This window comes from Acanthamoeba castellanii, assembly GCF_000313135.1.
Source record: "Acanthamoeba castellanii str. Neff unplaced genomic scaffold scf7180000084722, whole genome shotgun sequence".
Classification (NCBI taxonomy): domain Eukaryota; phylum Discosea; order Longamoebia; family Acanthamoebidae; genus Acanthamoeba; species Acanthamoeba castellanii.
Window position 1 is genome coordinate 209,373 of NW_004457490.1, and position 12,383 is coordinate 221,755.

Genomic DNA, 12,383 nt, shown 5'->3' on the forward strand with positions numbered 1-12,383 from the left:
GGCTCCGATGAAGAAAAGGAAAATAGATTATTTAAAAAAGAACAAATAACTATAATCAAGAAAAATGAGGACACAATAATGTAAATAATTATATAAAATGGAGAGCGAGGGCGCGGAGGTGCGGCGGGGGCTCTACATCGGGTCGCTGGCCGCGGCGAGTGATGAGGAGTGGCTGGCGGCGCGAGGCATTACCCACATCCTCACCGTGGCGTGGGGCATCGCTCCCTTCTGGCCCGAGGTGAAGCTTCCCCCTCCCCTCTTTCCCTCTACAACTAAAGCTGACCATGATGACCATGAGTAGCGGTTTGCATACAAGGTGGTGTCCGCCATGGACACAGGTACAGCACACTGCTACACAATGCACACATGTCTACGTGGTCGTCCTTCCTCGTGCTGATGTAGTGGAGGGTGGTGAGTGCAGAGGATGAGGACCTCCTGCAACACCTGGCTGCGTGCCACAACTTCATCGACGGAGGGATCCGAGCGGGTGGTGTGCTGGTCCATTGGTACTTTGTTCTACTTCCTGGTTGAGAGTCTCCCATTCTGCCTTTCACATGCGTCATGCGTGTATGTGTTTTTGCGATGTGTGCGTGTGCGTGTGCGTGTGCGTGTGCGTGCGTGTGCGTGTGCGTGTGCGTGTGCGTGTGCGTGCGTGTGCGTGTGCGTGTGATGTTGCAGTTCTGCCGGAGTGTCACGTTCGGCCATGATCGTTTTGAGCCATCTGATGAAGGTAGAAGGTCTCACCCCAGACGCAGCCCTGACACACCTACAGCTCGTGCGACCAGCAGCCTCGCCCAACCCTGGCTTCAGGCGACAGCTGACCGTCTACCACGTACCACCTTCCCCTTGTTGGTACCTTCTAGATCGTGCATTACTCACATTCTTTGTCTTGTGTGGTGGGCGAATCAGCAAATGCTCGTGCGACAGCGACGGAAGGCGGCCAGAGATAGCCAGAACCAGAGCCAGAACCAGGAGAGCGAGACGGAGTCCGCTACCGACGCTGACGTGGCGGCGGCCGAGGACCTGACCAAGCACTACCGTGCAGAGAAACTGCGCATGGTCATGAATGGTACTTGACTCGCTTGAGTGGTGATTCATTTGGTACTGGTCGACCTGTGGCGTCGGAGGCGCTGATTCTTGCATGACGCTGAGCAGAGAGCGGAGAACTGCCGGCCCACTACTTTGCCGCGATACGACGGCCGACCCAGCAGCGCTGCTTCTCGTGCTACAAGTGCAGACAACCACTCTTCAGCGCGGCCAACGTTCTTCACCACGCCACAGGTTCGCTTTCCCTCATCAGCGCACTGTTAAAGGTTGTCCTGTTCGACGCCTTCATTCATAGCATCGCCCGTACGCACACGCAACCGCCGCACTACAGGTGAAGACGTGTACCGGGTCTTTGTCGAGAACACCAACTACCGCAGGGCCAACAAGAAGGGGCGAGGGGCACCAAGCAATGACGCGGCGGCTGCGGTGGGGTCGGCCTTTGTCGGACGATCGTCGGCCCCGTGTGCGTCGGTGTTCGTCGAGCCGATGGCCTGGATGCTCGAATCGTTGGGCGCCGACGAGCTGAAGAAGAGCGAGGGCACCTTCTACTGCCCCAAGTGCAAGTCGCGCATCGGGTCGTGGAACTGGCAGGGTACGTGCACACCATGCATTGCCCATCGCTTCGTTGTTTCTCTTCTCAGCTGAGGTCGTCATGATGACCAACACTCTATCTGTAAGACAGGCTCGCGATGTGCGTGTGGTGGTCACGCCATCCCCGCCTTCCTCATCACCAAGAACCGAGTCTGCTGACCACCCCCTCGACTTGGTAGGCCTAAAGCGAATGTGAGCTTCTGCTGTGCCCGCCCTTCAGTATCTCCACTTCTTGGCCTGAAGCTTGGCTGGCAGGAGGAGTCGTGGGTGGGTGCCCTCTGTGCGACTGGACTGCGGCCTCTCCTCGTGCCGCCAGAAGCCAACCTCTTGATTTACTGCTTTTTATTTATTTTATTTATTTCACGAGCCACACCACCGCCCCACAGACGCACTCTTTGTTGATTCATCGTATACGCCGTATATCCGCGACTATACGATACATCAACCTCAACCACCAACGACCCCATCTGTTGACTTGAATTCGAATTGAAACCGAGATTTCCAAGCTACATTGATTCAATTCATCTAATTCGCGCCCCAGCAACGGATTCAAGAAAACACAAAAAGAAGGGCAACTTCGCAGCTCGACCACATGGGCACCATCATAGCACAGAGCCATGACCTCGCCGCCACCGCGTCTGTGATGTCGAGCCTCCTGGTTGGACTCCAGTCCTGCTCCCTCGAGGAGGTTACCCCAGCGACGCAGCCGCCACCGCTTCTTCAGCAGCTCACCAGCGCCACCACCGCCCTCGGCGAGCTGCCCGACGAAGTGCTGCTCGTGGTGGCGTCCCACCTGGGCGTGGGCGCCTTGGGCGCCTTCGCGCAAGTCGACCGCCGCCTTCGCGCCATCGCCGAGGTTTGACCGTGTCCGCCACCTGTGTGCTGTCGTAGTGTTAGGCCCTGCTTGACGATGGTGCTGACCCCCCCCCCGTGTGCGTGTGCGTGTGCGTGTGCGTGTGCGGCACAGGACGACGCGCTGTGGCGGGAGTTGTTCGGTGCGCGGTTCGGCTTTCGCCCCAAGAACGCCCCAAGCTCGTGGAAGCTGGCCTACCGCGACTACGGTACCACTTCTGCCCCCCCCCTCCCACGTAGCACCACACCAGTTGGTTGTGGTGGTGTTGGCGTTGGTTCTTATTATTCTGATGTGCTGTGCTCGCTCCCCCGCAGAGGCTACGCCTCGCTGGCATCCCACGGAGAAGCACCCTCAGCTGATCGCCACGGACGACGGGCTCACCGTCACCATGCCCTCGAGCCTGTACGCGTACCTCTTGCGTGCCGCGCGTGTCGTGTGCGTCGTGTGGCCGGTGCTGATGCCATTGTGCCGAATTGGCCGAACGACCACCACAGCAACTCAGACAACTCGGTTGAAGGCACCGATAACCGGACCATTCGTGCGACGGTGGAGTACAAGCCCGGCTCGGGCCTGCACTACTTTGAAGTCGAATCCCGCTGCCCCAGTACCTTACGCCCCCCTCTCCCGTTCTCGTAGCCCAGACTGGGACGTTACCACCTAACCGCTGTGTGTGTTTGTGTGTGTCGTGTGTGTATGTGTGTGTGTCATGCCAGATGAGGTTCGGTACCACCCGTACGTCGGTCTGTGCTCCACCAATGAGGCCGTGCCGGTGGAGAAGATGCTGATGTGGCTCAGGTACCCCGCCCCTTCCCCCGCGCCATTACCCTCCGCCGCGGGCTAATCGACGCTAATCGTGCACACGTTCGTGCTCGCAGCGATCTGTGCTACGCCTACGGCGGGAACGGGACCCTCTATTCATCGCCGTCTCTCGAGGGCAATCACCAGCACCTGGGCAAGTACGAGTACGGCGACAAGATCGGTACGCCCTTGAACGAGAAAGCTCGAGTGTGTGATTGTGGGGGATTCTCTGATCGGCGAAGAAGACTGGCTCACACCTGCGACACCCACACCCGCACGGCACGCGAACGTTCAGGTGTGATGGTGGACTACCGCGAGGAGGAGCACGGGTGGCTGACCTTCTTCCTCAACTCGAAGGCCGTGAGCAGCAGGATGCGCATCACTGGCACCTGGTACTCCCCCCAAGTCAGCTGGAACTTGGTCTATTATGGAAGCTGATCTCGTGTCTCGGTGCGTGTGCGGCGGTGCGTGTGTGTCATCACCAGGTTTCCCTGTGTGGGCGTGTTCCACCCGCGCCACGCGCTCCAAATCGTGGTGCGGCCACGGGTGCCCGAGCCCCCGTGCGATGAAGAGGAGCAAGAGCTCGCTACGGCCTGAGCTGCCCCCGCACTCATCACACCTCCTGCAGCCCTCAAGCGCTGCTGTACAGAACAATCCAGAGGCCCGTCTCTCCATTAGTCTCAATGGGTAGCCCGAACTTGACTTTATGGCTGGCCAGCCAGAACTGCGCTGGACTTGTGCATCAAGCGGGTCGGGTCAGCTTCAGTTGAGGAGGTAGCTAATGCTGGTACGCTGCAGGCCCTGCCAGCCGCCTTGCCCGCGGTCCTCGCGGAGTCGGTGCTCCCTCTTGCGTTTGCGGCAGTACCTGATCCCGCACGCGTTACACAGCCTGTGTCGTGTGTGCCGTGTGTTAGGAAGAGCCCACAATCTCTCAGACCTCTGCCCAATTCGCTGACTTGGTGAGCCAAGGTCGTAGAGGGAGGGGAGTACGTGGAGGGACCCAGCGGTCCGCTGCGCCATTGGCTCGTGAATTGGGTGCAGCAGTCGGCGCACATGCGATCGGTGAAGAGCTTCTTGGTCTTCCTGCCCTCGAGGGCGCTGAGTGCGTCTTCGTCGTCGTCGACCACAACGTTGGTCGGCCCAGCCAAGAGCTCCTGCAGCTGCCGGGTGTGGACGTCCAGCAGGCTCATGCTGCGGTACAACTGCTGCTGCATGCTCGTGCGGACCTCTGCTTGGCTGTGCGCGGTGCCCTGCAGCACCAGGCTCAGACGCCCCACCTCAGTGGCCAACCCTGCCACCTGGGTTTGGTGGTGATGTCAGAGGTGGTGAGGTGTCAGACAAGGTCTCATTGTGATGGTACCTTCCCATAGAGATAGGAGCTGGCGCCATCACGGCTGCTGTGTGGGTCGGTCGTGGTAGGGCAGTACATGTGCGAGGGCTTGACGATTTGCGCCTTTGAGCTGGGGAGTAGAGAACGGTACACACAAGCTCTCCGCGTCATTCCCCATTGGCCCAGCCATACAGGCTGATGCTCATCGGCCGCCAGCCAAGTCACAAACCATCAACTCCACCGAAACCTTGGCATGTCCAGGGCCACTCCGTACCGAGTGCTGTGCAACCACTCGACCAAAACAAAAGCTCTCAGGAAAACAAATTTCCTCGGATATATTTTCAGACTTAACCAAACCCAGAAAAATCCGCCCACCCCAGACCTCGGTCTTATGCGCGAATGGCCCAAAAAAAAGGAAAGATGCGGTTGGCCACGAATCCTCCATGGCCTTTTTTCGGTCTGGTTCCTTTCTTATTTCTCCGGTCCCGAAGTCTCTCGGGACTGTTTGCTCTCCCACCTCGCTCCCGCTCACGTCTCCTCTCCGGCCCGAGGCTCTGTAGTCACCCATCCATCGATCTTCCTCTTTTGATTCTTCAGTAATCGAAAGTAGCGAGACTGGTTGGCCAATAGGAAAAAAAAACAGGATATAACCAACGATGGCTACACGTCAACAACGTCAGTTCGATCCGTCGCGGGCCGCCCACCGGGTGGCCATCATCGGCACCGGCGCCTACGCCCAGGCCCTCGGGGCGCGCTTCGCCGCAGTCGGCGTCGAGGTGGTCTATGGCAGCCGAAGCGCAGAACGTGAGGCCGGCGAGAAAGGCGGAGCGCTTCAACAGCAGCAACAGTGTCCGATGATGCTCCAGGGCTGTCCGGTACGGGGTCCGTGCGCGGCGGTGAGCGGAGCCGACGTGGTGGTGCTGGCTATCCCCCTCGGCGCCCACTCGGCCATGGCCGCCTGCATCCAGCGGGTCATCGCCGGGCGCGGCGTCGTACTGATCGACGTCAGCAACAGCCCGCTCGACTCCACTTCACCCGCGTCGTGGCTCCCGTCGTGCTTGAAGAGGCCGAAGAGCGTCACCTCGCCCTCGCCCTCGACCACGACGAAGGCCAAGGCCCATCACGTCATGCCGGAGGGCTACGCCGCGCTGCCGAGCCACTCGAGTGAGACCGCATCACGGCTCGAGGGCCACCAGCATCTGCAGTGCGACGGCTGCCTGAACGGGTGCCACGCGTCGTCATCGTCGTCGGCCACGCCGGTCGACATCGAAGACCTCGTCACGGCCGATTCGCCGCGCCACTACACCCGCTCGCCCGCGCGGCCTCGTCGAGACATCGAAACCGGCGACGACGAAGATGAAGATGAAGATGGAGATGACGAGGCGGAAGAAGAGGAGGAGGACTACGCCGAGCTGTCGAACGCGGAGCGGCTGCAGCGGCTGATGCCCGACGTCGACGTGGTGAAGGCCTTCAACACGGTGTCGGCCTACACGCTCAAGTCCGGGATCGGCGCGCGGCTCGACGACCGCGTGCTCGTGTGCGGCGACCGCCCGGCGGCGAAGGAGCTCGTCTCGCGCCTGGTGCACGCCATCGGCATGCGGCCCGTCGACGCCGGCCCGCTGGCTGCTGCGCGCGATATCGAGCGGCGGCCGCTGCAGCTCTTCGAGGAGTGGCGCACCGCGTTCTGGGTGAGCGTCGCGCTGCTCGTGGCGGCCTACGCGTTCGTGGCCGTGCGCGACGTGTGGCTCGCCGCCGGGCCGGGCCAAGAGCCCCGGTGGGGCGACTTGCTGCTGCTCAAGTTCAACGTCGTCATCGCGTGGCACGCGCTGGCGCTGCTCACGCTCACCTTCGGCGCCGGCGTCGTGGCCGCCCTGCGCCAGCTGGCCACCGGGACGATGAAGCGCGCCTTCCCGCACTGGCTTGACGCGTGGCTCCGCGCTCGCAAGGCCCTGGGTCTGCTCGGCGTAGGCTCGGCCGCGCTCCACGCCGTCGCCGCGCTGCTGACCAACTCGCTCTTCATCGACTGGCCCTACATCGTGTCGCGCGAAGGCACTGAGTTCCAGGGCTCGATGCTGGCCGCGATCCTGGCCGGCGGCGTCTACGCCGCGCTCGCGCTCACCTCGCTGCCGTCGGTCGCCGCGAGCCTGTCGTGGCGCGAGTGGGACTTCATGCAGTCGAAGCTGGGCCACGTCGGCCTCGCGCTGGCCTCGATCCACGTCCTTCTGATGAGCTTCGCCCTGGGCGACCTCCCTGCCGTCGCGCTCTGGGCCGACCGCCACTGGCTGCCTCCCGTCTCAGTGCTCGCCGTCGCCCCGGCGCTGCTGGTCCTGGTCGTGCGACTCCTGATCGTGCTCCCGCCGCTGTCCGGCCGCCTGGCGCGCATCCGCGGCATCGCCCCTCCCGCCGCCGCTGCCACCACCACACGACCGCAGCGAAAGAAGCGAGGAGGTGCCGGGGAGAGCGAGGGGGTGGAGGGGAGTGGGGCTTTACATCACCAGCAGGTCGCTTCCGCCGCCATACGGATCAACTAAACTGGTTTTGACAGCACACAACACGACATGACATGACACGACACGGCACACACAAGCACACCAGGGCCAAGTCGGGATGAACTCGATTGATTCCGTAGTTCTCTTTTGTATACAACACACCAACTGCCACTCTCTCTCTCTCTCAGTAGGTCTCGTCGGTCTTGCCATCGGGATAGTCCTCCAGCGACAGCGTGACCGTGCCAGAGCAGTCCAAGTCCTGCGCAACACAGCAATGAATTGGTCGGTGAGCTGAAGAAAATGAAACAAAATGAAATGAAAGAGGTGGGCGCACCTGATCTCGGTAGATGCCGACGAGAGCGTCGGCGCGCGAGTAGAAGGTGTCCTTGAGCGAGATGACGATGCACTGCAGATCGTCGTCCTCCACTCGCGACCGGATGTAGCGCACCACCTTGGCGATGTTGTGGTTGTCCAGCGCCGCGTCGACCTCGTCGAGCACGAAGAACGGCGACGGCTGGTAGCTGTGAATGGCAAAGAGAAGGGCGAGCGCGGCCACGGTTCGCTCGCCGCCGGAGAGCTGCTCGATGTCGCGGAATCGCTTGAGGGGCGGCATGGCGTTGTACTTGATGCCGTGCAGGTAGGGCTCGTCCGGGTTCTCCAGGTTGAGGAAGGCCGTGCCGCCCACGTGCGACGTGCTGCGGGTCAGCGCCTTGTAGATCGTGTCGATGTTCTCGGCGATGTGGTTGTACGCCTTCATGAACCTGTTGTTTTTGCGACGTGGCGAGATGTCAGTGTGTGTGTGTCGTGTGTGTGTGGTTTGACGTGTGGCTTGAGAAGTCCAGGCACGTACGTGTCGTATCTCTCCTGCTTCTTGGCGGCGAATCGTTCGGCGGCCTCCTTGGCGCGCGTACGGGCATCCTCGAACTCGTCCTCGGTGGTGCGGAGTCGCGTTTCGACCTCGTTGAAGTGGTCCGTAGCGCGCAGGTTGGGCGCCATCTTCTGCATCGCCAGATTGATGCCCTGCAGCTTTTGCTCGAGCTCCTGCTTCACGCGCCCCTCCTCGTCCTTGGGGATCTGTTCCACCACAAAACCAGCACAACACAGTCAGCATGGGCCTGTGGGAGACGACAACTAAAGCAAACGAAGGCACGCGTACAGTCTGGAGCTTCTTGCTGAGCTTGGAGAAGTCCAAGTTGATGTCGTCCTCCTTTTCGGTCATCTCGCGAACGTCCTGAGTCGCCAACTCCATCTCCTCGCTGGGGAACTCAACGCCGAGCGACGGAATCTCTGCATTACCGGCCGCACATGGAAGACGTGAGTCATTTGCAAACACAAACAAGCCAACGGAAAGAACAACCGATCAATATAAAGAAAGAAGCCTGAAGAGACGCATACCTTCGGCGCCTTCTTCGGTCAGCTGGGGAAGGGCGATGTTGTCGACCTTGCAGCGCTGGTACAGGTTGTGCCTTCGCATACGCAGCTGGTCCATTTCCGTTTCCTGCGTGCGCGAAGTGGCGGGTGAGTCAAAATTTCACGCAAAAAGAGAAGAGCAGAGAAGACGGCGTCGTACGAGGGCGGTGAGGTGCTTGTGCTGCTTTCCGGCCTGCTCGATGAGGCCGTTGAGTTTCTTCTTGATGTCCTGCAGCTCGCCTTCAAGGCTCTCCACCTCCTTCTTGGCCTCGTCTCGCTGTCGCTTGAGCTCGTCGGTCTCCTTCTTCTCCTTGTTCTCCTCCTTCTGCAGCACCTTGATGCTCTTCTCCAGTTCCTTGAGCGCCGCCTTGTCGTCCTTGATCCGCTGCTTGAGGTTGTTGAGACTGGTCTCCACGTCCCTGTTCTGTTCGTACTTGAGCCTGTTGTTGATCGGTTCTGCCAGTGAGCGATCGTTCCATGCGTGTGTGTGCGTGTGCGGCGTGCGGCGTGTGCTGGTATGGTAGGGTGAGCGTACTGATTCTCGAGAAGAGAGATCTGATTGCCCAACATGAGGCGCTTCTCGGCCTTCTCCTTCTCCCAGGCCTCGCGCTTTTCTTCGTAGTCGCGGATGTTGGTCACGCCCACTTGCTCGCTGAACGCCCGGAATTGCTCGTCCTCGATTTCGTGGATGCGCGCGGTCTGCGCAGCGATCGTCGCCTCGCGGGCCTCGATCGCCTTGGTGAGCCGTGCCAGCTGCTCCTCCAGCGTCTCGATCTCGGCTTCGACGGACTCGCGCTCCTCGCGGGTGCGGGTGAGCTTGTCCTTGGTGAGGCCCAAGTCGATCTTGAAGTTGTCCAGCCGGCCCTGGAGACCCTGGGTCTGGGACGTGAGCTGCTGCTCCCTCGTCACGCCACGGAGCGTGCGGCCCACTTCCTGCAGCTCGGTGATGTACTTGTCCCTCTTCTTCTTGAGGCCTTCGACCTTCTTTTCGTCCCACTTCTTGGCCTTGGCACCGATGCCCGGGCCACCGGTCATCAGACCAGACTTCCTGATGAGCGTGCCGTTCTTGGAGACGGCTAATATGAACACAACCAACGCCAGTGTTAATTAGAACAGCGTGGTAAAAGAAAAGAAAAGAAAAGAGAACGGTGACGTACTCCTGAGCGGCTGGGCACGGTCGAAGGCGAGGGTCTTGGCCTCGTCAAGGGTGTCGCAATAGACCGTGTTGCCGACGGCGTAGAGCACGGCCTTTTGGATGCGACTGTCGAACTTGAGGAGGTCGATGATCAACTTGGCCGATTTGCTGGTCGCCAGCTGATTGCGCAGACGCTCGTGGATGGGCTTCACCTTGAGCGAGCTCAGCGGCAGGAACGTTGCCGTACCCACGCGCTGCTCCTTCAGATACTGTGTCGTGCGATATGAGTAAGTGTCCCAGCACCCACGTACACGTCCCAAAGAAGAAGGCGCGTACGTTGATGCACTCCTCGGCAGTCTTGGCGTCGTCAACCACGATGGCCTCCATATTCCTTCCCAGCACCACCGACACAGCGACGTGGTACTGACGCGCCTGAGGCTCCACAAGATCGACCTTGCAAAAGAGAAGGAAACAACATAAACGTGGTAAGACCCCCCGTTGAAGATCGAACGTTTAGAAACGCAGTGCATGAGGGGAAGTACCATGCGGCCGATCACGCCGGGGAAGATGCGCTTCATGCTCTCCAGGGCTTCCCGGAAGCGGATCTCTCTTTGATCGGAGCGGATGTCGACCTTGGCCTCGTTGAGCTGTTCGTGAATGTCCTCCAGCTGGGCCATGAGCTTCTCCTGCTGCTCGCTGGCGGCCTTGTTGGCGGCGGAGACGGAGGCGAGCTCCTCCTCGAGCTCGCGCTTCTTCGCCTCGGTCTGGTCGATGAACTCCTGCACCTTGGAGTACCGGCGCTCGTACTGCTCCTCGGTCTCCGCGAGGTGCTTCTTACGCGCCTGCAGGTCCCTGAGCTTGGCCTCGCTGGTGTCCCGCATCTCGGAGTCCAGCCGCTGCTGACGGATCAAGCCCTCCAGCTCCTGCTTGATCGGCGCTGTCTCCCGACCGGCCTCCTGCTTCCTGTTGTTGTATTCCTCCTGCTGCTCCTCGGAGAGCACGAGCTTCTCCTGCGCCTCCCGCTCCTGCACCTGGGCCTCGAAGTCGCTCGCCTTCTTGCGCACCTCGTCCAGCTCGGTCTCGAGGGCGTTGATCTCGTTGCGCTGCTCGTCGAAATCGGCCTGCTGCTTCTTGGCGGACTTGACGGAAGATTCCAAGCGCTGCGTGATGTGCGCGATCTCCTCCTGATTCTTGATCAGGTCGGGCGACTGTCACAAAAAAGCATCACACAGGTTAGGAAGACGTCTGCTTGTAGGAAGGTGCTAGACTGCTTGCGTGCGAACCTTCTTGCGAAGCTCGCGCTCCTTTTGGCGTAGCTGCTTCTCGAGATCGAGGGTCTTCTGGTGGGACTTGGCCTGGCGCGCCTTCATCTTCTTGAAGCGCTTTTCGACGTCGTCGCGCGACTTGTCGAGGTCCTCGAGCTGCTTGTTCCCGTTCTCGACGAGCTTCCTGTCCTTGCTCAGGTTCTTTTCGATGTGGAAGAATTGGAAGAGCATGTACTCCAGCAGAACGTCCCTCTGTCGTTCAAGAGGAGCACTAGCGCTTAGAACCGAGTGCTCTCGCAGCAGAAATTAAAGAGAGAGAGAGAGAAGGCTAGCATGGAGGGAACGCGAACCTGGGTCTTGACGAGCTCATTGAATCGCTCGGCTTCCTCCTTCTGCTCCTTGTACTGCTTCTTCTCGGCGGAGATACCCTTCCTCTTTTGAAAGTTGAAGATGGTGTTCTCCTCGGCCTTGTTCTTATCGTCGGCGAGACGGTCGTACTCCTCGCTGAGCTGGTCCGAGCCCGAGATGGACTCTATCAGGGCGGTCAGCTCCTTTGGCGACTTAGACGCAATGCTTTCTACGTCTCCCTAGCGGCAGCGATGAGGCCAGAGGTCAATAAAGACTTTACGGTGAATATTTCAATTATAATAAACGTTAAAAGAAAAATAATGGTGATCTCAATAACAAAAGAATGAATAAACAAAGGCCATTGTACGGGCAGGTACCTGGAAGACGAGGAAGTTGCGCGCCTTGACGAGGATGCCGAATTTCTGAAGGCGGGCATCGTAGGCGTCCCAGGAGACCACCTTGCCGTTGATTGAATATTCACTGCTTCCGGCTGGTGTGATTTCGCGCCGGAAGACCAGCTCTCGTTCCTCGCCCTCTGGCCCGTGAAGGAAGACCAGCTGCACCCACGCTCTCTCCTCTTCGGTGCCCTCCATCTGGTCTCCCTCCACGCGATACACGAGATCCCTCAATCGCGTGCCGCGCAGCTGCTTCGTCTTCACACCGAGGACGAAGCTCACTGCGTCCATGAGATTCGATTTGCCTAAGGCGAGCCATGCACCAGTGTCAGTAGCGAGTCTAGAAATAAAGAAGGGAGAGAGCAATAAGGTACCGGCGCCATTGGGACCAATTACGGCGCTAAACTTGTGGAATGGGCCGATGGTCTGCTCGCCTTTGTATGATTTGAAGTTGAATACCTTCCATTCAAGAAATTAACAATTAATCAGCTGTTAAATCAATTGGCCCTTGTCTTCCATTAATATTTGCCATTGCACTCACCTCGATTCGCTCGATTCGGCCTGATTGCGGCATCCTCGGCCTGCTCCTATCTCTTCTTCTGCTACGCGATGTTTGACTTTTTTGTTTCCCGCCACTCTTGCTCCTTTCGCGCCAAAAATAAATTCATCAATTCCACTAACCCATTAATTCCTAGAATTAGAAATATTAGTTCTTTATCGAG

At 59.5% G+C, this 12,383-nt stretch overlaps 5 protein-coding genes across 5 annotated transcripts; 3 read left to right on the forward strand and 2 right to left on the reverse strand.

The window, feature by feature from the left end:
* Nucleotides 1-97: 97 nt before the first annotated feature.
* Nucleotides 98-1,797, forward strand: ACA1_155660 (dual specificity phosphatase 12, putative; the record flags this gene model as incomplete). Its single annotated transcript, XM_004340600.1, has 7 exons — nt 98-238; nt 403-490; nt 789-832; nt 910-1,069; nt 1,156-1,281; nt 1,379-1,639; nt 1,730-1,797. The coding sequence occupies 7 exons, from the start codon at nt 98-100 to the stop codon at nt 1,795-1,797; spliced, it is 888 nt and encodes a 295-aa protein (XP_004340648.1).
* Nucleotides 1,798-2,230: 433 nt separating this feature from the next.
* On the forward strand, nt 2,231-3,886 carry ACA1_155670 (SPRY domain containing protein; the record flags this gene model as incomplete). Its single annotated transcript, XM_004340601.1, has 8 exons — nt 2,231-2,494; nt 2,606-2,699; nt 2,806-2,893; nt 2,986-3,095; nt 3,205-3,286; nt 3,367-3,470; nt 3,585-3,681; nt 3,775-3,886. The coding sequence occupies 8 exons, from the start codon at nt 2,231-2,233 to the stop codon at nt 3,884-3,886; spliced, it is 951 nt and encodes a 316-aa protein (XP_004340649.1).
* A 165-nt stretch (nt 3,887-4,051) lies between these two features.
* ACA1_155680 (uncharacterized protein) lies at nt 4,052-4,718 on the reverse strand (the record flags this gene model as incomplete). The annotated part of the gene is made up of 3 exons (XM_004340602.1): nt 4,052-4,154; nt 4,280-4,587; nt 4,650-4,718. 3 exons carry the CDS (start codon nt 4,716-4,718, stop codon nt 4,052-4,054), a joined length of 480 nt encoding a protein of 159 aa, XP_004340650.1.
* Nucleotides 4,719-5,275: 557 nt separating this feature from the next.
* Nucleotides 5,276-7,150, forward strand: ACA1_155690 (NADP oxidoreductase coenzyme F420-dependent protein; the record flags this gene model as incomplete). The annotated part of the gene is made up of 1 exon (XM_004340603.1): nt 5,276-7,150. The coding sequence occupies one exon, from the start codon at nt 5,276-5,278 to the stop codon at nt 7,148-7,150; it is 1,875 nt and encodes a 624-aa protein (XP_004340651.1).
* Nucleotides 7,151-7,292: 142 nt separating this feature from the next.
* Nucleotides 7,293-12,235, reverse strand: ACA1_155700 (condensin complex component SMC1, putative; the record flags this gene model as incomplete). The annotated part of the gene is made up of 15 exons (XM_004340604.1): nt 7,293-7,367; nt 7,443-7,869; nt 7,959-8,182; nt 8,265-8,395; nt 8,504-8,606; nt 8,679-8,958; nt 9,054-9,594; nt 9,676-9,922; nt 9,990-10,106; nt 10,196-10,861; nt 10,937-11,170; nt 11,269-11,505; nt 11,644-11,966; nt 12,036-12,120; nt 12,203-12,235. 15 exons carry the CDS (start codon nt 12,233-12,235, stop codon nt 7,293-7,295), a joined length of 3,723 nt encoding a protein of 1,240 aa, XP_004340652.1.
* Nucleotides 12,236-12,383: the final 148 nt, after the last annotated feature.